The 25792-nt window shown below is 32.2% G+C and overlaps 2 protein-coding genes and 1 non-coding gene across 3 annotated transcripts; 1 reads left to right on the plus strand and 2 right to left on the minus strand.

The window, feature by feature from the left end:
• Positions 1–2265: 2265 nt before the first annotated feature.
• LOC111699778 (uncharacterized) lies at positions 2266–3209 on the minus strand. The gene is made up of 2 exons (XM_023470511.1): positions 3126–3209; positions 2266–2864 (listed from the first exon to the last, which is right to left on the minus strand). Exons 1-2 carry the CDS (start codon positions 3205–3207, stop codon positions 2311–2313), a joined length of 636 nt encoding a protein of 211 aa, XP_023326279.1. The 5' UTR covers positions 3208–3209; the 3' UTR covers positions 2266–2310.
• Positions 3210–8634: 5425 nt separating this feature from the next.
• Positions 8635–24277, minus strand: LOC111699816 (putative aminopeptidase W07G4.4). Its single transcript, XM_023470551.1, has 18 exons — positions 24258–24277; positions 22029–22110; positions 21383–21451; positions 20941–20976; positions 19575–19736; positions 18850–18933; positions 17733–17815; positions 17338–17431; positions 16333–16453; positions 16048–16147; positions 14606–14669; positions 13724–13827; positions 12738–12798; positions 11801–11870; positions 11470–11573; positions 10873–11010; positions 8978–9056; positions 8635–8775 (listed from the first exon to the last, which is right to left on the minus strand). The coding sequence occupies exons 2-18, from the start codon at positions 22107–22109 to the stop codon at positions 8711–8713; spliced, it is 1515 nt and encodes a 504-aa protein (XP_023326319.1). The 5' UTR covers position 22110; positions 24258–24277; the 3' UTR covers positions 8635–8710.
• LOC111699820 (small nucleolar RNA U3) lies at positions 10059–10264 on the plus strand. The gene has a single exon (XR_002764829.1). It is a non-coding gene; the product is annotated as a small nucleolar RNA U3 (small nucleolar RNA).
• Positions 24278–25792: the final 1515 nt, after the last annotated feature.

Here is a 25792-nt window from a genome sequence, read left to right on the forward strand (position 1 = left end):
AGGTTGCGTGTGAGACGTTTCGTCAATGTATAAAATTTTCCATATGGTTTCTCCTATGTCCATCCATGTTTATATCAATGTGTAGTGTATAATTCATGAATAACATTATTGGCTGTATCTTACATAAATAGCATCATTAGCAGGCTAGACCATCTAGATACTGGTTCCCAATACAAACCCTTTAACAGTCTATATTTTCTTATATTAGTCTAGAGGATAATTGTTGCAAAGAAACATTAACCAAACAATGTTTGGGGAAATCCTATCATAGTATTTTTTACACAGCGAAAATGACGCAAGACAATTTGATCTTTCAAAATCTGAAGGAAATAATAGAAATATTGATTTGGTGAGATTAAATATTAACTTTTTTTTTGAATGGTAAGGGGTTGAGTTTTTTCACAAAATCTGATTTTCTTATTCCTGTCTGAATGAAATCCTATGTCGTAGACCTTAGATAGATATGCTATCAGATCTAATAATCTAAGTTTAAAATACTAGCCTTATAGGGCGCTTCGCGCCCATCTTCTAAATTAATTGTGAACATGTTCTCTTGGTGTACATCGTAAAACAAAACAAATATAATTCGCGGATTTTTCACAAAAAATTTCGTGGATTTTCAAAATTTTCAAAAATTTAATGAAGATCGAATTTAGATGGAGACAAATTTTGAAATTTTGATCATTCATAAACCTTCCCTGGCTTTCCTAATATGGTTGCAAAGATAAAGGCATTATAAAATCAAAGTTTGTGGCAAAGATTCAGTTCCTATGGAATAAAAATAAGCAAAAAAAATCCAGCTGATAATGATCAAGTAACTATACATACAGTTTTAAATAGTAAACTTACCAAGCAAAAGGTTTTATATATATAACAGCGATAAGAAATTAGAAAAGTATGCTACTTAGCTAAATTAAACTTTAATCAAATAGACTTCTCAATTATACCAAGTTTAATTGAATCCATTTACTCGTACTTAATCAAAACTTTTAAAGTTGAAATTTTGTAGATAAACACATAATATCATTATATTGTTATTTTCATTCTTAACATTAGTATTATCATTATTTACTCAACACTCAATTGCTGAGAGAACATTTATAGAATTTAAATTCATTTTTTAATATTCACACAGTGTGGTTCTCTGTTTAATGTCTAGAGTATGACGTTTATATAAAAAATGAATAAATGTTTCACATTTTTGAATTCTTGGCCATTGTGTTTCACACAAATTCAATCTACTCTTTGACGTTTTATAGTTTATTTTTCAACTTTAAAATCATAAATTTACATATCCACGTACTATATTAAAATTTACATATCCACGTACTATATTAAAATTTACATATCCACGTACTATATTAAAATTTAATTTTGCTCCTTTCAAGTTGTTACAAATGTATGTTTATTTCCACTAAAAAGGAAATTTAAGTATTTTTAAAATTTTTCACTGATTTTAAAGACAAATTTTGTTTATTTTAGAAATGTTTTTGTGGAGAGTGCATGGGAAAACATTTAAATGCAGTTAACTTCAATTCTCTTGAGTATAAACTTTTCTTTTCAACAATTGACGAATCATTATAACTAAAAGGAGTCGATCTCAGGAGGTGAAGTTCACCTGACCTCTCTAATATAACAGAGTTGGGTAGGCGGGGGGAGGATCCTAAAGGATTGGCAAACTAACCTAACTAAACTGAACTAAAGATACTATTGCAAATCATATTTTAAATGACAAAAACTAGCAACTTATAGCCAATTAATTGTATATGGAAGTGAGCACTGCAGGTGATGGTAGACAGGACTGAATGTGGATTGTTCATACAACCCTTTCTACATTTTCTATACATTCTCGTATAAAATAACATGAGAGAAAACTACCCGGTTTAGTCAAGGTTGGGAATTTTTGAAATAATTGTATCAAAAAAAAGTTAAATATTGATTAATGAGATAAACACTATTTCTCAGTGAACCGGATCTTGACTGTTTGACACAAAACTTCAAAGTTTGAAATGTCTCAAATATTTTATTGATTTAAAGAAAGGGGGGGGGGGGCATGCTAGAATAAAAAGGCTAATGTAATTTCAGTAGTTGAATTTTCATATAATTTATCTTCATGTATAGATCTTCAGGGAAATACAAAGAAAAGTTTAGCAAAAATTGATTTCAAAATATTCCAGTCTTCAGCTACATTACCTCATTTATGAATTTTAAGATTTGGAATTAGATTTATTCAATTTGTTCAATATCAAAATAATAACTATGAAATTATTTTTGTTGAAAAAATTGTTTTTGTTTTTATTTTTTATTTTGTCAGTAATACAGATCTGCTGATCCCTCTTCACCATCCTTCTTCTCATTACTGTCCACTTCTGCAGCATAATCTTCAGCTTCAGATTCTACTTTAGTTCCAGTAGTGATTGCTCCTGAACCCTTTACAGATGCCATTGCTTGTGATGATGCATTCACAGCACTTGCAAGAGCTTGAGCAGTAGCATTGAAAGCAGTGGCAATGACGTCGGCATTTTTAGTATCTTCCTCAGCAGCTGCATCAGAAGGAGCTTCTTCAGCTGCTTCATCATCAGTTGGTAGATTGTCCACTAGAGCTCTGTTTCCTTTCTGCTGCTCCTCCTGGACCTGTGGAACTTGCTCTTCTGGATTCTCAGGATCTTTTTGGTTGATCAGATTCTCAGCTAGTTCTGCATCATCAGCTTCAGTTCTAAACACTGGAGGCTTCTCATCTTCAGCAGTGTCACTTCGGAATGAAAACTTGCCAAGGTCTTCTACTTCGTCTCCATCACTTCTAAAGGAAAGCTGACTGTCTGTTCCATTTGTTATCAGAGTTTTCAAAACACTCCCTTTTTTCACTATAAAATCATAAAGAATATTAAACAGTTAACATAAAGCTTTTTTGTAAAATTTTTATTTTTTCAAGTGTATGGTTTTTACAAAACATTTCTGTAAAAGAGATTTTTCAGGATATAAAATTTAATTTATTGAGACAAGAACTTCATCAATAATTATTGACCGCAACCTTCTATACCTCACGTAGAAAGAATGATACTACTGAGAAATATAAATGAGAAAAAAATACTATATTTCTTGAAGGAAATTTGAGAAATACAAACCCATAGCAGTAACCAGAAATAGTTTGGGGCTAACCCTCTCAACCAGCAGCAGTATACTGCTTAAATACACTGCTAATTTCATAACTAAACAAACACAGATTATATACAGTGATAATTAGAATACTCTGGAATAGGAAGACGACATTAAAGCAATACTGAAGTTCATATGATGTTGTTACAAAGCAAATTGCTTTACTTGTTAGTTATTAAATAATTAATTATGTAAAATAGGCCTGTTTACACTGCAAAAATGGTGTGCCGCATGATCACTGCAGGACTATCTAAAGTCATAAATTGAGTCTAAAAGTCGACTTCCTATTCCAGAGATTTCTGGTTATTACTGTAGTTAGTTTTTGATGTTGGTTGTATTCAAATGTACACAATAATCATATAATACATTGTACAATGTACAAGATCAATATAAAGACTAAATAAAACATTTCTTTTAATCTTGTTTTGACAGAGTTCTACTGTTGGGAAATAATTTTGTAAAAAAGATTTGAAATCTTAACAAAATATAAAAATCTTTAAATTTTGTAACATTGGTTTACATTGAAGTATTTTGATTTAGAATTCATGATATTTTTTTTCTTCACAGATATGATCACAATTATGTGTATGTAATATGTATGTAAATACCATAAACACACTTTTTGTGACAAAAACTTTAAAATTTTAAGGATATAATTAATTGTCTGTAATCAAGTCAGGAATTTCAAAATTTTCGAACAAATTAAATCATTTCACTAGTTTTCCATTACTCTTAGATAATTGGTTTTAAATTGATCTTTTTATTTTTATAATCTGAAATATTCAAGTATGAATATCTGAATATTAAACTGAACCTGATCACTGATGAATTTGATGAATACTGATGAGTTATGTTCATATCAGGCAAAACAGGGTCAGATTAAATTTCAGGCCCTCAACCTGTCCCAAACTTCAAGCCAAGAGTAAAAATCCTTCCATTTTGCTTGTTTATCAGAGACATTCTTTCTAAAATGTGGTCTTCCTTTTTTGTGTCTTTAAAATTGGCGGAAATATTAAACATTTGAACAGTTTAGTTGATTTTTTATAAAGTGGAATCTGGACCAAACGTATTACTCTCCGGAAAATTTTAACAGTGTTTAAACATAACTTAGGATTGTAGTAGAACGCTGATTTTTTGCACGTGAACTATAAATTACGTATTGTAACTGCAAAATTCAATTTTCTTAAAAATCTGAGCAAAAGTGCGCTCACGCTTTTTGGTGGAAAATGTTACTTTTTTCGCATTTTTGCAATTTCGACACCATGAAATGAACTTGAATTTGCTTCAAGATGCTTTCAAACATGTAATCCCTGAAAAGTTTTGCGCAAAAAAAGCCTCAAATCCCCGCGCTCGCGCGCTTTTTAGAAAATGTGTGAGATTCTTAACTTTTTCAAATTTGGCATTATTCAAAACAAAAATAGCATGCGATACATAATACTACAGGTAAATTGGGACGAGAAATTCATTTCTGTAGTCAAAACAGACATTGGAGAGTTCTGATCGGCTAGCTAGTAGCCAGATCATTCATTATGGGTCATGTTGCCACAAATCTTACATGTCGTATGTCGATTATTAGGTAATAATGCACGGGGATTCTGTTTCTTGGGTAAAAAATGTAGTTTGAGCACTCTGGTCATCGCACTAGTAGCCAGCTATTACGTTTTGTGTCATCTAACCACATATTGAGAGTTGTATGTCAGTTTATAGGTAATTGGGCAGGAGAAATTCATTTTAGATATCAAATGAAATATCGGAGCATTCTGACCGGCGCACTAGTAGCCAGCTATTACCTTGTGGGTCAACTTATCACAGGTTTGCATGTTGTATGTTGAATTATATGTAATTTAGCACCAGGAACTCATTTTTAAGGTCAATATGATTATTTGGACATTTTGGTCGGCGCACTCATAGCCAGCTGTTACGTGGAATTCATTTCTGAGATCAAAACAGACATTCTGACAATCTGACTGGCGCAGAAATACCAAGATATTAAACTATGGGCCATCTTGTCACACATTTTTCGTGATGCATGTCGAAGCCCAGGTAATTGACCATGAGGATTTCATTTCCGAGGTCATAATTAATGTTTGAGCATTCTGACCGACTAGCTAGTAGCCATCTGTACCGTTATGGGTCATCATAGTACAGATTTTTTTAGTTGTTGTATGTCGATTTATAGAAAATTGGGCATGAAGAATTCATTTCAGAGGGCAAAATAAATTTCGGAGCATTCTGACTGGCGAGTCAGCCAGCTGTTACGTTATGGGTCATCTACAGATGTTACATATTATATGTCGATTTATAGAATTTAGGGACGAAGAATTCTTTTTCGAGGTAAAAATAAATATGGTAGCAGTCCGACCGGTGCGCTTGTTGTCAAAATTTAGGTTATGGGTCATCTTACAACAGATTTTATATGTTGTATGTCAATTTCAGGTGATAGGGCACGATTAGTGCATTTTCTTGGTTAAAAATGGAAGGCACCCTCTGATTGACGAGCTAGCAGCCGACCTGCAGCTACCTGTTTTACTAGGTAACTAGATCCAATGATTCAATTTTTTTATGCTAAAAAATAATGTTTGATCATTCTGATTGGCGCGCTGCTGGCAAGTAGGTAGTTATAGGGTCATCTTATCATACAGTGATAACCAGAAAACTTTGGTATAGGAAAACGACTAATGACTAAAGTTATGACTTTAAATATTTCAATGAACATGAGACACAGCAATTGTTTAATGTATTAAAGGATTTACTAAGATACTAGTAACACTATTTGCCTGGTAACAACATCAAATAGATTAAATTATTGCTATAAAACCGTCTTCCTATTCCACGGTTTTCTGGTTATTACTGTAGTTATTCTTGTTGTTTGTCATTTTATAGGTGATTCTACCTGAGGAATTCCTGCTCTCAAACCTAGTTTTTCAGCACGCCAGAATCCATGATATTAATATTGAATCATCTTACTCAAGTTTGCTCGTGCTGTACTAGCTTCCTAACTTGTCAAACTCAAATCAAGACATTTCCCATATTTTCTATTTTAAACATAATGGTTGATTATTTTCAGATTCTATTAATAAGGATTTTAAGAAATCTGAAGATGTTTTTCGTTATATCATGCATTTTGGTCCGGTAGGATGGACCACATTTTATTGTTATTTTACCACTAGTGTTAAATCAGGGTTATTTACCCCAAGACGGATTTCTCTAGTGTGATACCTGGTGCCTAATTACATATAAAATGACATACGACATGTCAAATTTGTGGCAAGATGGCCCATAATGTAACATCTGACTACCAGCGCGCCCATCAGAACGCTCCAATGTCTACTTTGACCAAAGAAATGTATTCCTCGTTCCAGATTACCTTTATCTATAGTTTGATGCATCACACGCTACTTTTGTTTTGAATAATGCCAAAATTAAAACAGTTGGATCGTAAATATTTTCTAAAATGCGCGCGCGGGGAGATTTGTGGCTTTTTTGTGCAAAACTGTTCAGGGATTACATGCTTGAAAGCATTTTAAGGCAAATTCACGTTCATTTCATGGTGTCAAGATTGCAAAAATGCGATAAGTAACATTTTCCGCCAAAAAGCGCGCGCGTACTTTTGCTCGGTTTTTATAAAACTGAATTTGTAGGTACAATACATAGTTTTTAGATCACATGCAAAAAATCAGCGGTCTATGACAATTCTAAATTATGATTAAAGAATACTACTTTTCGGTAATGTTATAATTGTGGTACTACAAAGTTGTTTACGAAATAGTCCCACAGGGAACAAAAACGTTATAGAAGTCGCCATCTAATTTTCATGTTTATTGTGTCTGTCTGTTTTAATTGAATGAACCGATTGGCCCCGATTTTGGCAATCAAATGAAGGTTTGCGGACCATCAAAGTTGAACAATTACGCCTGGAAGAAAGTCAATATTTTTTTTTTTTTGCGCCAATTTAAATAGTTAAATCCACGAAAATTTAAGAATGATTAAAACTACCAATTATCGGATAGCAATTAAGCTGTAAAATTTGTAATAGGAAATTGAGAGCGAAGCACTCGAAAAGCCTTGTAAATGTATTTATTTATCATTTGCTGTTTTAAGTTGACTGGTTTGACATATAGAAGCGAGAGTATATAGAAAAAAAAGAACAAAAACATCAAACCCACAAGCAATACACACAGTATTTTAATTTTCTTTTATTTTCGAGTTTTATTGAATTATTCGAAGATAAGAAAAATTATTTTACTAGTTCATTAAGATTTGTGTGCTGCATTATAATGTTCTATAAAATAATATTCTTTTTTAACCATTTTTTCTAATGTACTATTTGAAATTTATTTTGAAACCTTAAGTATTTAGTTTAGAGGTATACAAATTCAAAAATAAGTGAGCCCAGTAAAGTTAGACTGAGTTTTTTTTTTTTTACTTTTATAGAACAATTTTTGTCAGCTAAAACCCCACATATTTAAAACACTTTTTGGTTTGTTCAACACTATTATTCCTTCTACCACTGGCATTATGAAATTTCAGGATCTGAAACAAAATATAAGGATAACTGCACTTGATGAAATATCAGTATCCTCAATTAAAAATTCAACGACGCGGTTTAGATTTTTTAAATTAAGACGGTTATATTTTAGCGCAATTTTGTAAGAAATAAATAAATCGCGCAAAGGGCTGTATTTTTTCACGCAAAACTAAAGCGTTATGAAAGCAAAATTTTGCGCTCCCTTCCGCAAAAATTGCTTCCTCTAATGTAATCAGTTTCTAGTGCGAGGAAGTGCCCCAACTGTTTTAGATCTAATTTTATAGTTTCAAATTTTACTCATTTTAGAGCAATTCAATTCTTGGAAACAATTTGAATATAAAATGATAATTATTAATTGAAAATAAAGCTTTAAATCAATTATCACACTTTTCCGAATTAAGTAGGAATGTAATATTATTTTTTTAACAGGGCCACAAAAGCTCCACTACTATAGATTAGATTCTGTGCAGATCAAATTCCATAGCAATTCCATAGCAAACTATATAAAGTAAAAATTTATTTGAAATTTACAAAATAAAAACAATTTGTTTAAAAAAGTGGAAAAATACAATTTTAAATAATCACATTTTCAAATCGCAGCACACTATCTTGAATCACCTAAGAAAACATAAATAAAACAATTAAGAATACCAATTTTAATTAATGAATTTAACTCTAACGTTTTCAGTCAAATTCTTGAAGAAGATTAACTATCCCAGAAAACCACGCAAGTACAAGATGAGGAGGAGGATGTAGAAGCAACCTGATAGTAATGATGCTTGTTCTAAGAAGGATTCGGAGGATGAAGAGGAGAAAGAGGAGAATGAGGAGGATAAGGAGGATGAGGAGGATGAGGAGGATGAGGAGGTGGAGAAGGAAGAATAATAGTTATGATATTGATATTATATGATGATAATGATATTATAATTATTTTAGTATTTTAACATACATTTCATTTTCTCTTGTTTCCTTAAGTGTCTACCATCAGTACATCTTGTACTCCCAGACACCTGGAACCCCAAGAACCTACTCAATGATGTACTTGACAAGTGCAGCAACAGGTCGGCCTGTAGTAGGATCAGGCAGATCCCCTAAACACAAAAATAACACCATCAAGTAAAAGAGGTAAAAAATATTCAATACAAAAACACAAAAATAAAACCATCAAGTATAAGAGGTAAAAAAAAATTCAATACAAAAAACAGAAAAATTACATTAAAAAGAATTGTCTGTGGATGTTGCAATATTAATGAAAAAAACTTGCGGATGCTGTAATTTTAATATAATAATAACCTGCGGATGCTGCAATATCAATGTGGGAATATTTAAGAGGAGTTTCATCCTTTAACTGATGTTTATCCAATCCAGAAACCTGAAAAAATATTTGTACAACAAAAAATATTTAAAAATTCAACAAGACACTTCCAAACTCCAAACTTGAAATGACTTTAATAAAACAAGACTGAAGTGAGAAGGGTTGTTCATCGTTTTGAAAACGATCGTTTTTGTTTCGTTTTTCAATCGTTTTTAAAAACGACCCACTCGTTTTAAACTTTTAGAAAACGAATAACGATCGTTTTAGAAAACGATCGCTTTTGAAAACGATCGCTTTTGAAAAAAGATCGTTTTTGTAAAACAAAAATTTATTGACAATTATGTTAACGATCGTTAACAAAGGGTCGTCGTTTACAATCGTTAACGAAGAGCTCTCGTTAACGATCGTCAACGAAATGACGAACTTTATAATAAAGATTGTTTCATTTTCGATTTTTCGTCGTCCCCTATTTACCAAATTTCGTATTTCACCAACGGTGCGTAAATACCCCTATTTTTCGTAAAATACTCGTACTCAAATCCGAAAAATGTTCGTACTTTAGGTAAATTTCTCGAAAAATACGTAAAATATACCAATATCTAATTGCGTAAAATTTTGGAAAAATTGTTCGGAAATTTCTCGTAAAATTTACTAACATTTTTACGTAAAATTTACTAACATTTTCACGTAAAATTTACTAACATTTTCACGTAAAACCGAAAGTTTTAATATCTATTTATGTCACTGTAATGGGTATTAAGTGCGAAAAAGTTTTTACCGGGATATTTACTTTTTCTAGTTTGTTTGAGATTAAAATGAAAATACTTTCATTTATGAAACTACATTAAATGCCACTAGATGGCTCTAGAAGTGCAAGTTTAAAATCTATGTACTTACGTTTTTACAAATTTTTCATCATAAAATTTTCTAATTTACATAAAGCTTTAATAAACTTAATTATCTGTTTGATATTTTTTTCAATTGCATCCTTGTGAATATACTCACAGAATCGGGAGGGGGGTTGAATCTTTAAATGCTCAGAGCAAGTTGTTTACAATTAAGATTATACTTCACAGGATCATTTCTGTAGTATGATTGACAAGTTTCCTGTCTGAAACTTGAAACCTTACTGATCCATGATGATGAGACACATGGCATGTTCAGAGGGTGATTAAGTTACTTTTTCGCCCTGTTGTAGGGCGATAAAGTAACTTTTTCGCCCTGTTGTAGGGCGATAAAGTAACTTTTTCGCCCTGTTGTAGGGCGATAAAGTAACTTCTTCGCCCTACAATTGGAAATATTAGGTGTGATAAAATTTTCTCAAAATTGAATAAAATATTTAAGAAAATTTTACAGAAATTTATTAAATATTTGAGCATTTTTTTCGGAAAATTAAAAAAAATTCGCAATTTTACGCAAAATAAACTAAAAATAATGGGTACATTTTACGGGATTTTATTCGAAAATTTTGCGCAAAAATGGGATCGTTTTTTTTACGTAAAATTTATGTATTTCATTTGCGTAAATTTTACTAATTTTGACCCAAAAATGTGTGTAATTTTCGAAATTTAGTAAATAGGGTCGTTTTCATAACAAAACAATTAAATAGAATGAAAACGTTAACATCCCTAGGAGTGAGGTCCTCTATAAAAAAAGAAGAAAGCTGAAAAGGTGAAGGATGAATAAATTAATAGATATAAAACGCTAAATTGTGAAAGTATGATTTCTTGAACAGATGAAAGGAAGTAGCAACCAGGCTTTGGGACTTCTTGTTAGGGGTTTTACGCTCTTTTTATTGAACTAACTAATCATTTCTCACCAACGAAGCGATGAAGGATAAAAGAAAAAATAAATAAATTGATGAATGAATGACCTGTTGAAGGAATGCACTAGGTATCTGATGCCCCCTAGGTGTCCTAGTACTAGGTGCACTGTTAGCCTGTAGTATAGAAACAAACTCTCCGCTCTTATCCACATTGAAGTCCCAGTCCTCTCGGCGGATAGTACTGATCTAGGTAAATAGTTAACCTTCAGAGGCGGAGAACTAGTGGGGTGGGCACAGAATGCCATATGAGTCGTACATTTCACAAAAGAGTATAAAGAGTTTAAAACAATAACATTCAGAGGAAAATGCCGCAAACATTCTAGAAGAGAAACTTTAAATTAAAAAAACGTAAATTAATTTCTAGTGCTTCAGGTGGCATATATTTATAGATTTATTTTTGAAACTGAGGAGCAATAAAGAAAGCTTTAACAAAATTGTACACCATAGGGTGATTAATAGAGGTCAATATGGTCTTATTTCTAAGAAATAAACGATTTTATGTTACGCTCTTTTTGTCTGATTACCAATTGTGGTGGTAGAGATTACCAATTGAGGAGCGTGCATGCCGCAAAACACATTTGGGTGGCGGTGATTACCCATTGAAGACTTCTGCACTCCCCCCCTTGTTTGAGATTAATACTGTACCTCGAATAGATCGGCCATTTTGTCTCCTGCCACCACAAGGCTCTGGGCAACACCAGCTTGACGGGCTGGACCGTTATCCATCACAATACTGTAATCACCAACAGCTAGGAATAAATATATTAGAAATATACATGTCCAGAAACCAGAAACCAGAATGTCACGAAACTTTGAAAAAAAAAGCAAAATGAGACTAATTAAATAAACACACTACATTCAGTCAGCACTAATTGCACAGGCTCTTCTTAAGGCATGGCCTTGTAAATAGAATTTTTTTTATCTGAATTGGAACTCTATCCCCATTTACTGTATTCAACGTTCAAGGCTATATTACCAATGCATGCATGTCCAGTTAGAGTAGCAATGGTAAACAGACTTGGGTCCGGTTGCTTAACTGCAGATTCCTGCTCAAATACATTGTATTAAATATCATTAAAACCAACATTCTTCATGAGGGAGTGACCGGCTATGTAAGGTAGTTGAACTGAGTTGCAGTGTTGTGGAAAACTTCTTTCGGATTCACTTGAGACATATTAAACTTTTTAAAGACCTGTAAATCCTAAGTTTGAGCGCAAATGCGACGTTCAAAACTCCTACTTTGTGGGTGGATACGTTTTTAGAATCAGTTTTTTCTAAATTACTAAATAACGACGACGAAAAATAAAGTAAAAATCATACAGTAATCTAATTAGATCGTTGGGAACATATTTCTCAAAACAAATTTGTCAATAAATCAATGCTAGAATCAATTATTTTGTTTTCACCATTATATTGAATTTCTTATTTTCTTGGAATTTATTCGCAGATTTCTTAAAATTCTTCAAATGTCATCTTTTCAATATTAATTCAAGAAAATCTGCAGAAAATGTTTGTGAATAATAAGAAAATAGATACTAATAATTGAACAAGATTACTTATTTTCAATGATAGGATTAATTTTTATTTTCTCAACCGGTTCCGAAACAACTAGTTTACTGTAGAGTTTTGTTTACATTTTTTGTCGTCGTTATTTAATAATTGAAAGAAAAATAATTCTGAAAACGTATCCACCCCCAAAGAAGGAGTTTTGAACGTCGAATTTGCGCTCCAACTCAGGATTTACAGATCTTTAACAAGTTTAATATGTCTCAAATGAATCCAAAAGAAGTTTTCCATATCACTGCATACTCAGTTCAACTACCTTACATAGCCTGTCACTCCCTTTAATGTTCACTTTTTTGTGTCTCAAAATTATTATTATAACATTTTTGATAGTTTGAATAAAATTCTTCCTTGCATTTGCAGAGAACATCAACCATTGCCATCCTTCCTTCGGCATCAGTGTTACCAATCCTATACAAACATTATTATTTTTTTAATGATAAGTACCTTTACTTATCCCTGAAGTACGTTTACATCCCTGATACTTAAAACAAATCTTAACATACCACTAAGCAGTTACTTATTCCTGATCCTCAAACCATAACAGTCCCTTTACCCGATTCTAACACCATAATAAGAGTAATAAGAGAAGAGATCTGCAAGAATCCCCGGCTTGGGCAACCCAGACCGTCTTCATGTAGCGTCCGATTATTACCGATAAGATCAATCCTGAACCAGTCAGGCCATGTATCTCCTCTTAACAGCCTGTTTACGGTTTACCTGATCCTAACACCATAAACAGTCACTTTACCTGATCCTAACATCATAAACAGACCATTTACCTGATCCTAACATCATAAACAGACCATTTACCTGATCCTAACATCATAAACAGCTCTTTTACCTGATCCTAACATCATAAACAGCTCTTTTACCTGATCATAACATCATAAACAGCTCTTTTACCCGATCATAACACAATAAACAGCCCATTTACCTAATTCTGACACCATACACACTTCACACCCCATTACCTGATTCTTACCATATAAACCATTTACCTAATGTTAACACCATTAACAAACACAATAAACAGCCCAATTGTCTAAATTTAACACCACAAACAGCCCATTTACATAATCAAACATCATAACCAGCCCAATTACCTGATCCTTTAACAGCAAACAACCAATTTACCTGATAATAACACCAAAAACACCTGATTTTACGCTATTAAAAGAACCCTTTACATAGTTCTAACACTATCAAATCAAATCAGACTCTATGGGACGCTCTAGGACTACATTATCAATCTTGAAGAAGTGACTACTAATTTACCTGACCCTGACATCATAAACAGTTCTTTTATCTGTTTATAACACTGTTAACCCTTTACCTTATTCTTACGCCTGCCCTGCTAGTTATAATCTCGTCTGAAACATAACAGTTCTCCCCCACACTGTTCCTCACCATACAGAGGGCTCCAACCACCATAACTCCCTTAACAATTAAGAGATTGTCAACGAATAATACATGTTTCCATAAAAGAGTTCTTTAAACTGCAATCTTATGAAAAATGTTGTAAAACTGGGTTATGAATATTTATCAACAAACCCCACTAAAAAAAATGAAGGGACAGCTATTTAACTTTTTGATTTAATTTCACTTGAGCAAGTTTTGACCAAATAAATATATATCACAATAAATGTTAAACACAAGACTGATATGATTTGAATTTGTAAATGTACAGTGCACAATGTTTAGTTAGTATGCATACTTTGATATAAATAAACTTATTTATGTTCCAAAGAAAAAACCAAAGATAGATTTTCAAGAAATCAAATATTTCTCAGAAATGTTAATGCATGAGACATCAAAGCTATTCCGAGAGAGGAGGGGCCGTGTCTTAACTCCAAATTTTCCTGTTCCAGTCAAGCTTAAGTATTTGTAAAATCTCAGAAGATAAAATATTTCACTGAAACTCTCAGTTTTATCTTAATACCAAAAAGACTATATGTAACCTAAACTGCTTAGGTTTTATGCTTTTAATTTATCTTTTTTAATGAATCTCAAGCAGTATAATGTGGGGTTTGACAGCAGAGTGCAGGGCTCATGAATTGACTCCTCCTCCCTCTCTCATAATTCGTTTACTAAATTCTCATACTCCGAGGCCCACCACCCTTGCTTTCCTTCCCCCTTTTCCCAACTCCATTCCCTTCCTGCCATCATAATCCATCCCATCCCATCCCATCCCATCCCATCCCATTCTTTTACTTACTTTAGGTTTGACAAGGGAAAGGGTTTTCATAATCCCAGCTACAGCTGCTGCTCCACACTTATCCCTGGATAATAATCCCATCATAGAAAAAGATAAGTGATTGAAGAAAGTTAGTTCTATGTGTAATTTTCCAGTTAAAGGGGAAAAATGAACGAATTATGTAAATCCTTTTTGAGGAGCAGAGGGGAGGGGAGGAGGAGAAGGGATAGAAGACCATATTTATCCTGGGTACAGGTTGAGGGGGGTATTACAATGTATTTTCCCCATTAATGATAAATATATCTACAGGAATCAGTCCTTGTCAATACTTGTTTGTCTTTTTCTGTCAAATAATTGCATCAAGAGAGATTTACAAGAAAATCACTCTTCCAAGACACAGAATAGAAACAGATAAGAAAGGTAGTCCAAATCATGCTATCTCTATTCTCAAGTTAAGAGACAAATATCGCTTATCATAAGATTCCAAGACACATGCATATTGAAAATGTAAATATAAGTTTGGATATACTTGATGAATATTGAATATTGAATATTGAATATTGAATGTTGAATGTTGAATGTTGAATGTTGAATGTTGAATGTTGAATGTTGAATGTTGAATGTTGAATATTGAAATTGGATATTGGATATTGAATAATGAATATTGAAATTGAATATTGGATATTGGATATTGAATATTGAATATTGAATATTGATGAATATTGAATATTGAATATTGAATATTGAATATTGAATATTGAATATTGAATATTGAATATTGAATAACTACATAGGAACATTAGTTTTCACAATTTAGTTAAACCAAAACCTTCCTAGTCACTGAAATGAAATGCATATCCAATTACTTATGTCTGTTTTCTGTTTCAGTTTTATTCCATATTTATTACAACAGGGGAAGAAAGTGCCAACCCGTAATTGGGCCACAATGTAATACCGACTTATGACATTGAAAAATTCGAATATAAATATTGTATTGTTCTCACAATTAAATCGTGTTTACTATCCGTATTTTAAAGTATAATGTTAAAACAAATTTCAACAAATTTAGAAGTTAAAATTATTTTCAGAGATTCATGCTATTCTGTAAATTATATTATGAAAGTTGTTTAATCAAAACGCGTCCTAGATTCGAATTCATGATTTGCCAAAATGGGAAACCTTGAATAATCTCAAAAATGGGTTTAGTTCTAATTGAAGATGAACTAATCACACTTTCAATTCTAGAAATGAAGTAAATGGTGTTAATTGTAGTGTTAATGTCGTGCTTAATAATATATTGGAAGTAGGTTCTTTAATTGATATTTGCTCTAGGCAGAGGAAGAGTTAATAAAACGTTAATCATAAAATGTGTGCCCAAACCAGGAACACAAGCTTAGTCTTAAACGATAATTATTTAAATATCTGCAGAAAGGGTTGAATTCTTGCCGCGTTGTGTTGCATACCTTGACATACCGGCCATGACACCCCCGGCCTTGATATCAGCGCCACCGGTATCATAGCTGATTCCCTTTCCTACCAGGTATACGGTCTTCTTGATCTGACCTGGTAAACAAAAGTATTAAATTTTCACAAATTGTTAAGTTTTCCTAAGCATGAGTGTTAACCTACTAAATGTATAATTTATGAATAAAAAAATTTCGATTATATAAATTTCCCAAAAAGCTACTCTCCAGGAATGTCCTTTTTGTATTGGGTCCATTTTAAATTTCTTATTTACACACCACTACCTTCAGGTTTGTAGGTAAGCCAGATAAGCCGAGCATCATGTCGGTCAATCAGGCTGGCCGCCCTGTTCACAGCAGCCATACATGGATATTCACGCTCTAGGTGGGCCTGCCCTTTCTCTACCTGGATATTTATTTAATCAGATATATAAAATCGGAGCAAATCAAAGAATATTTTATTACGTCGACAAGCGCATTTGAATCCAAATGAGGTACAGATATTAAGAAGATGAACAGACATCATTGCATCTAATGTGCCCACAGTAGATATCAAAATCAAGAAATCGGGAATATAAATGTCCAACACGAGAGTTTCCCATCTCAGATTGATTCTTCCAATTAATGTATTTTTCTGTTTCTTCAGAGCCAGAAGAAAACAATATAACAATCAAACCTAGATATTGAATATTCATCACATCACACAATGTATTTCTTTTCATTCATTGCATAGCTTCATAGATAGCTATCTGGACCAATGTAGCTGATTTCTTAAAAAGTGCATCGGTACCCGGGGGTGACTTAGGCAAAATAGTGTAAATTTTTAAAATTCCATGGGGAACGCCGGGCACTTTATAGTTGAACCCGTGTCAAGTAAGACATTTTGTAATATCTCTTTCAATATTAATAGCAGCCGGTTCTATTTTTGAACGTAGACTCATATAATTTGTTAGGAGCAGGATATGAAGTCAGATTGTCGATATCTCTTTCCGGAGTCTTGGAACCTCTGAAAAGTGACCTCCGTCGGCTCCGATTTTTTATCTCCGGCCTCGTTGGACATAAATAGCCCATTTTTTAAATATATACTCCCAATGACCCCTAAAATACACAAAAAAAAAATTATTTTTTTNCCCCCCCCCAGAAAAAAGAGAACATTGTTCATTATACAGTAAACCCGTAGAAAACTAAAGAATAGGAATCATGACATTTAATCACAGGGCCACTGTCTTAAAGTCGTCTTCCTATTCCGCAATGTTAAGATCCCAAGTCCTTTTGTACTTATATACTTACTTCAATGGAGATGTTAGTTCCTTTGAACACTTCACGAACATATTCTTCAACTCTCGGAGGAGCCATTCGTTCAGGATCACTCCCGCCAATGTCTCTGAGAAAAGTTTGTCAGTATTTTTCATTGAACAAAAGATCATATTATTTATCAAACAACAAAAAGCAAAATGAATTATTATAAATATCATTCATTTAAAATTTCTTTTCGTGTCACAATATTAATTTAAAAATCGCTTAAATCCACCTTTTTGATCATACACTTAACTAAGAAGAATTTTAATTGTTTTTCTTTGATAGTTAATAGCATTGACTTGGAATGGTTCAAACATAATCAAATTTAATTCTTAGAATCACTTTTGAGTAAAAATTTAAATATCTGAAATATAAAATGAAGCAACCTGCCGACAATGAGTCCATCTTCTATCTGTGATGCAAACAGGAGTTGGTCTTCAGACCCTAACCATCCCAGTTTATCAACCTTCTAAGCAATTAATGAAGTTAAGATTGATTTATTGTCAAAAATGTTGTATTTTTTCGCAAAAAGCGCGCGCGCACTTTTGATCAGATTCGTTAAAAACCAAAAAATGCAAGTAATGTACATAATTTTAAGTTCATATGCAAAAAATTATCCTCCAACGACAATGCTAAGTTATGTTTATACACTATTTAGATTTCCCGGATCTAGTAATACGTTTTAGCCCTCCCCCCACCCCACCTTTTTTTATCCAGTGTCTTTAAAAAATTCACGGGCGATTTCTTTTTTCGTGAAATAAATCACTTTCCGGCTTTTTAATATTTTTTAAAATCCCGGATTTACATGTTTTAAAATACCGGAAAACGAATCAAATCAGGCTGTTGGAAATGTCTTATGCAGGCTTTGATTTGATAAAACATGTATTCTCTACAACAATTTTTCAGTGAATCAAGTTAAGAAAGAATAAAATCAGGAATATTTTTTTTAATATTTCTCTCCCGAAATCAAAATAACTATCTTTTAGAGTTTAAAAGAATTTAATAAATTTGATACCGTCTTTGATGTTTTCTACATCAATTTTAAAACGACCATTAGACATAAATGCAAAATTTGTCAAGACGGAAAAGGGCATACAGGATAAAGTGTAGACCAATCCATCGATCCAACCAAACCATCCAACCAATTAATTAGATAACAATTCAATCCATTAACCAACCAACCAATCAAACAAGCATTCAACAAAATACCAACCAACCTACCAACAACCAACCAACCATCCAACCAACCAACCAACCAACCATTAAACATAACCATTATTCTATCAATTTCCTAATACATCAATCAATCTACCAACCTACCAACCATTCAACAAAACCACCAATCAATATATCAATTACTTAATCAATCAATCAATCAATAATTCAACTAAACCATCAATCAATCAATCAATCAATAATTCAACTAAACCATTAATCAATAAATAAATTATATAATCAATCAATCAAACAACCAATAACCAACCAATCAGTCAATGTGTTTACCGTTGCCTTCTCCTTGACAGATTCCCTCATTTCAATAGGAACATAAACAGCAGAGAATCCACCCAGTAAACCCGCCATAGCAGCCTGAACAATATTTATATTTATCAGAATAAAAGTACATATATATTTTCGGTGCTAAGGATCCATTTCATTTTAATGCGGATCCGGATCATGAATATTTCTTCAAGATATACTGATTTTTAACAAAAATTTTAATTTTCAATTTTTGTTGTTGCTTATTTCTTAAACTAAACTTAATTAACCGCTCAGAGATTATGAATATTTTAAGAGTCGCTCAAAAGTTTACGGTGGAGATTAGTCTTTTAAGTGATAAAAGTTTTTAGCAAGTTGTGGTTGGTATTTTGCCCCTTGGATCCGGATCCGTGGATCCACATATTTTTGAAGATCCGGATCCTTGAAGTCAAAATGTTTGAGTGATCCGGATCCTCAGCACTACATATTATATCAAATAATTATTCATTTCATCCTCTTTCAAGTTCATCATGAAAAACGTCAGCGTTAATTTCTTATTTATCCTGTCAGGAATTGTTTTCTTTCTGAATCCACAAGAATATACACCCCCAGTGTTAAGTTTTGATAAAAATTTGTTGCATAACATTTTAATTCTATATCTCAATACTTAATAACAAGAATTGAGAAATAAAAAATCAATATAAAAGTCTCCAGAGCTAAAATCAGATAAAAGACAAACTAAAAAATCTTACATCAGTTTCCGACCCTCCTGGAAGAGATCCCTGCACCATGAGAAGCGGTGAGCGTGCACCAGCTCCAAACGCGCGCTTGACCCCTGCCGCGCCGGCCTCGTGGAACCGGCGCAGGTCATCATAGTCCCGGTCAACCGGACCGGTACATGAATAGATCAGACGCTGGAAACAAAATTCAATATTCAAAATCATATTTTTAAAACTTTTATCTTATAGAGCTTAATAACCCTAAAACTATTCAATAAATTGATATAAAAAAACAGGTCAGCAAGAATTAAAATCAATAAAACTTTCATTCTAAAAACTAGTCTAATTTTAAAGGATTTATGATAAAAGATTAATAAAGATAAAGGATTAATCTTTCTGTGTAGTTGCTAAATAAAACTATCTTAAAAATACTATCTCTAATCTCTTTAAACTCGTCTTAAATGAGCGAAGGTGAGCCTAAATACCAAATAAACAAAAGTTTCCTTAAAGAGACTGTTCACCTAAATGAAATAAAGCATAATGCCTACTTTTAAAATCTATGATCAAAACTGAGCCCAATCAAAAATTAGGAAATTGTGGTGTTCTAAATCAGATTAACAATCCCTTTAATTAGCAGTTCAAACAGGTTTCTGTAAACAAACAAGTTTATCTGAGTAAACAGCTTGCATTAAAGAGACTGTAGACGTAATTTTAATAAAAATTCCACTTAAAGAGTATTATGTCCGCTTCAAAATCGTACAATTTAAACCTTGTTGAAGTAAGGGTACCGCTATGAATCAGACTTGCCAAAGTGTAAATGGATTCAGTTGAAATTAAGCCTGCAGTCCCTTTTAAAGTAAACAAACTAGTTAAGAGAGGAAACAATCAGTAAACAGTTGGCATTAAAACAATTTCACGATATTCTTTTGAATAAGTTTTCTTAAATACTCTGATTTTTCCTTTTTTCTATTATCAGAAATTATCTCTACACCTCAATTTATTTTAAATAAATATCGTATTTTTTTAGGAAAAAAAGCGCGCGCATCCTTTTGCTCAGATCTTATTGAAGCCAAAAATATCTTGTACAGTAATAGTTTAAATACAATGGAATAAGAAGACGCCACTTTTACTTGATGTTAACAACAACATATAGTTTACCTTGATGTTAACAACAACATATAGTTTTATTACACACTTATTAATATTAAATTAATTTAATGGATCTGTTTACACTGCACAGTGGACAATTGCTGTGTCTCGTGCTCATTGGACTTTTTAAAGATATAACTTGATTATAAGCTGTCTTCTATTTCAGAGTTTTCTATTTATCACTGTATGATAAATATTTTCAAATGCCCTCCCGCCGATATTTCTTTAAAGATTCAATTTTGGATTTTTCCTTGGCTGGCAGTGAAATGGGGATAAGAGTGCAGCCCTAAAAAAAAACTAAATTAATCAGTTGAAATTTGTTTGTCAAGAAACATTTAATACTGCAAGACCCAATCCTCCATTATCTTACATTCGTCTATAAAAATCAGGACAAAACAATGTCTCTTTCACCAAAAATCAGTTTCCTTCAAAATTTCGCAGATTTTCTTGAAACATACACATTAAGTTAAAATTCAATATAATTAAGTTAAATACTAGAAATTTGAGATCAAATCAAATCAAATCAAATCAAAGTAAATCAAATCAAATCAAATCAAATCAAATCAAATCAAATCAAATCGAATCGAATCGAATCGAATCGAGCTAAATTGAATCGAATCAGGCTGTTCAATTGTCGCGGACCTTTAAAGGAGAAGAAATAAATGTGGAAAAAGATAATTCAGATTTATAACCTTTGATTCTGTTCCGGCATCCAGGGCCAGGATAGGGGCTAGAGCTGATTTTATCAGATCTGGTAATCCCTTAAATTAATAAAATTAATAAGTAAATAACCATGATGTTGGAACATGCTTAAAATCGATGCCAATGTGCCATGTGCCATTTTTAAACCCTGCAAACGAAATTCCAGTGGAAAAATGTCTAAGCTTTTCATTTTTTACTAAATTAGTATTCTTAGTGATAAAAATCGATATCATATTTTTGATGTAGATAATTTGCACTGTCACAAACAAATATAAATATATCTATAGATGGAAATATATATATATAAATATATATCTATAGATGGAAACACCGCAATTTATAAGATTCAAATAAATATTTAGTGTTGAAACAAAGTAAAAAAGCAATCTCAATAACAACCGGAAAATAATCTAATATGAGTTTTATATTGATTAAAGAAATTATGTTCCTTCACATTTAAGGGGTTGAGACGAACAAATTATAAACTCTACAAAAAATCTATTTATCTATATATATACTTTGCTTGTTTTTTTTGTATCCATTAAACATCAAGATGTTTGAACCGATCAGGCCCCAATTTTAAAAAAAAAATTTAAATCAAATAAAAAAATCATCTAAGCATTGGAAAACACTAACCTTTGTTGAAGGAGCAACGACGACAATAGCGTCGAAATTTCCATCGTCCAAACTTTTGACGGCCTTTGTTAGGACACCCATCCTAAACATTTCATTTTTAAATTTTCCCTCCATTTTCTTCCAACTATTTAAGATAAATTATCCAACTTTACACATCATATAATAACTATTTATTGTAAGATTCAGGAGAGTACGTGCAAAAGTAAGAAAATCCGCGACCTTAACCCCTCCCCCCCCCAAAAAAAAATCCAAAGCCTTGGGGCATATTATCCTTTTTAAAATTAGGTTATCCATAATTCTAAATTGAAAATTTGCATTCATTTTATTTGCCGAAATTCGCACGGAATTTCCTATTTCGGTAGAAAGACCTACAGTGTGAACCAGACATTTGTGGAATAAATGTCGTCTTTGTTCTTTATTTTATTCAGATATTGTCGCTACAGTGTGAACCAGACATCTGTGGAATAAATGTCGTCTTTGTTCTTTATTTTATTCAGATATTGTCGCTACAGGGAGAACCAGAAAATCGTGAAATAGAAAGACGATCATTATTGGTCTCAAGTATTTATAATTTTCAATTCTTGAAACTGGTGTGTATCTCTATTTTGTTTTCAGCACTGTTTAGAAATTATAGTTTTATTGCTGATAATAAAATCCTAAGCGACATTTTGAAATAAAACGAAAAGAATTCCGCAGTTTTTCTTGATTTCACTGTTTGACTGATTGATTGAAAAGCTCTGAATATTTAACGATTAAAAGGACGGTAAGCGTAATTATATGTGACCCTAAGTGCAAAGATAGAAACGGTACCCTTGAAACCTTAATCTGATCAAAATGGTGCAAGATAACGTTGTTTTTCTGACTCGAATAGGGGTTATATGTCTCTGACTTCCTCCATTACTCAGTATAAGAAAGAAATGAGCAAGCCATTTTTGCAGAGAAACCACAAAAGAAAATAAATAATTTATTAACAAAAAGGTTCAATTCTAATATTTTTTATGTGTTAAAAAAATGATTTAGTTAGGTTTATTATGCTTATTTGTCAGTAATCTTTCTTTTAAATATAGAATATTTAGAAGGATATTTGTTATAAATGAAGAAACTATGATGACAGACTAACATTGTAAATTAACTTATCCAAATTAATATATTCTTATCATGTCCCACCCAGGATAGTACAGATCGTCCCATCATATTAGATTATCTCCAAGTTTTAACGCCAAAATAAACCCAAAATACACGAAAACCATAGCATTTTCCGCAAGAATATTCTTATATTAGCCTTATTCAATTTTTCAAAATGATTCATACTTCTTAAAATGGCTTATTAGTCCCAAAAATCGTAATTTAGACGGATGATTGACGATCTAGTATGATGTGGGACACACTGTATATTCACTTGAAATCACGACTTCAGTCCCTCAAAATTAGTAAACTGAGCTAATTCATGATATATTAATAATATTGTTATTAATTGATAATTCATACACTGATAACCAGATAACTTTTAAGTAGGAAGACGACTTTTAGACAGAAGTTTTCATGAAACGCAGAAATTGTGCAGTGTAAACAGGCCCATTTCACTAAATTACAGATTTTATATGTTAATATTTAAACTATTTGCTTTGTTACATCAAATACACGTCTGTGTTGCTGTAATGTCGTCTTCCTATTTCATTGTTTTCTGCAGTAAGGATCAAATTAATCTTGATGCGGATCAGGATCATAGATCCGCACTGGTCAAAAATGAATCCGGATCCGGGTCCAACTCGAATCCGGATCCAGGTCATATCATTTATTTAAGAATTACTGATTTTAATTTAACAGAAATTTTTTTAAAATTATTTTTCCTTTATTTCCACTTATTTTTGTTGACAACAACTTGATAAACAATTCAAAGACATGGCCATTTCTGATAATCTCTATTTGTAACAGTTCAGATTTGAGTTTTAAATGAAAAAGATTTTTTTGTTGCAGTTCTAGGTTGATATTTTGCTCTTGGATCCGGATCCCTGAATCCGCATATTTTCGCGGATCCGGATCCAGCGAGCTAAATGTTGCGAATCCAACGAATCCGGATTCTAAACACTTTTCTGATCATCACCTTAATGAGAATACTATTTAAAATTTCTATGAAAACTAGGTTATAACGTTTAATTTCTGCTTTGACAAGAAAAATGATAAAATTATTTTAGAAATTTTAGGGTGAGGAGGGGCGTTTCTCTTTACCTAAATGTAGCGAAGACAGGCACTGATTAAAACTATTTTCAAGATAATGAAGAACTCAAGTTAGAGGGACTGTCCGCAAAATTTCAAGAAACTATTTCATTTAAGGGTTGCACAATGTATGATTTATACCATACAATGCACAATACACATGTATGATTCAAACCTCAATTGTTTTTTTTTCGGACAAAAAGGGGTAAAGCGTACAGTTGTTTATCTGGCATGTTACGCTTTAAAAATACGTTGACAGTCCCTTTAAGAGATAACGAATAATTGATAATATGAAACGAGATAAAATAAATGTTTAAACAAATAAACAATGACAATGCAGAGAGTACACTAAGCAACATTAACAAATTCTAAAATCCAGTGTCATGTTCAATAATGCACCCAAAGAAAGGAAGGGACTGTGGACGTAGTCTCAACTCACCTATTTTCTCAACTTAACTCTTTAAATAACAAGGTAACACCCCTTAATAGGTGAGTAGAGTGAGTATCCGTGGTAAAGTGATAACTCTGGAATAGAAAGACGACTATATAGCAATACTGATATATTTTTGATGTTGTCACAAAGCAAATAGTTTTACTAGACACTTACTCTATCACTTATTAACTAAACTGGGTCTGTTCACACTGAACAGATGCTGTTTTCCATGTTTATTGGACTATTTAAAGTCATAACTTAAGTCTAAAAGTCGTCTTCCTATTGCAGAGTTTTATTGTTATCACTGTAAATAGTATGCATGATTCTAACTTATTGAACAAAGACGCACTTTAAAAACTTCAATTAGATTAAAACCGTTAAGGCAAACAAGTCCAAAATAATCCAAATCAACGGTCAAAACTTTAGTGTAGCTGAAACCCCTTGTGATAATTAAAGGTCAGATGTATTTTCTAGCAACCCTCCGTCGAGAGTGTTGATTGTCCGATTCGCAATGGCACCTATTAACAATAATCAAACAAACAAACAATTGCAGAATCTCTGTAAAAGAGACTTGGAGAACAATAGCAAAATCGTGAAAATTTGACCATTTTTAAGCAAGAAAAAAGAAGACATATTATACATATATAAAACTGAAAACTGAGAAGCTGTTCTGATTATTGCTTTATAGTTATATAAATTATATATATATATATATATATATATATATATATATATATATATATATATTAAAAATAATAGGTGGTGGGACACCCTGTATCTTTCAACAATAATTGGGGGTAAGACACCATATATATATATATATATATTAAAACATCCCTTTGTCTCTTAGAAATATATGAAGTAGGTGATGCTAGGAATTAAATAGTTGTAAATAAAATAAGAGAACAATAACTAGACATTTTAAGTACTTGGCCAACCTTTTTAATCTTGACCTTTCAGTTTGGTTAAATACAGGGATTTAAAAAGATCTGTTTTTTCGTTACATTTTGACTAATAAGCATAACGAACCTAAAAAATATCTTTCCAAAACATTAATGTATAAGTGATAAAAATGAGAAAACACCTTGCCCCCTTTCATTTCTTGATTGACAAA

This window comes from Eurytemora carolleeae, unplaced genomic scaffold (genome assembly GCF_000591075.1).
Source record: "Eurytemora carolleeae unplaced genomic scaffold, Eaff_2.0 scaffold61, whole genome shotgun sequence".
Classification (NCBI taxonomy): Eukaryota; Metazoa; Arthropoda; class Copepoda; order Calanoida; family Temoridae; genus Eurytemora; species Eurytemora carolleeae.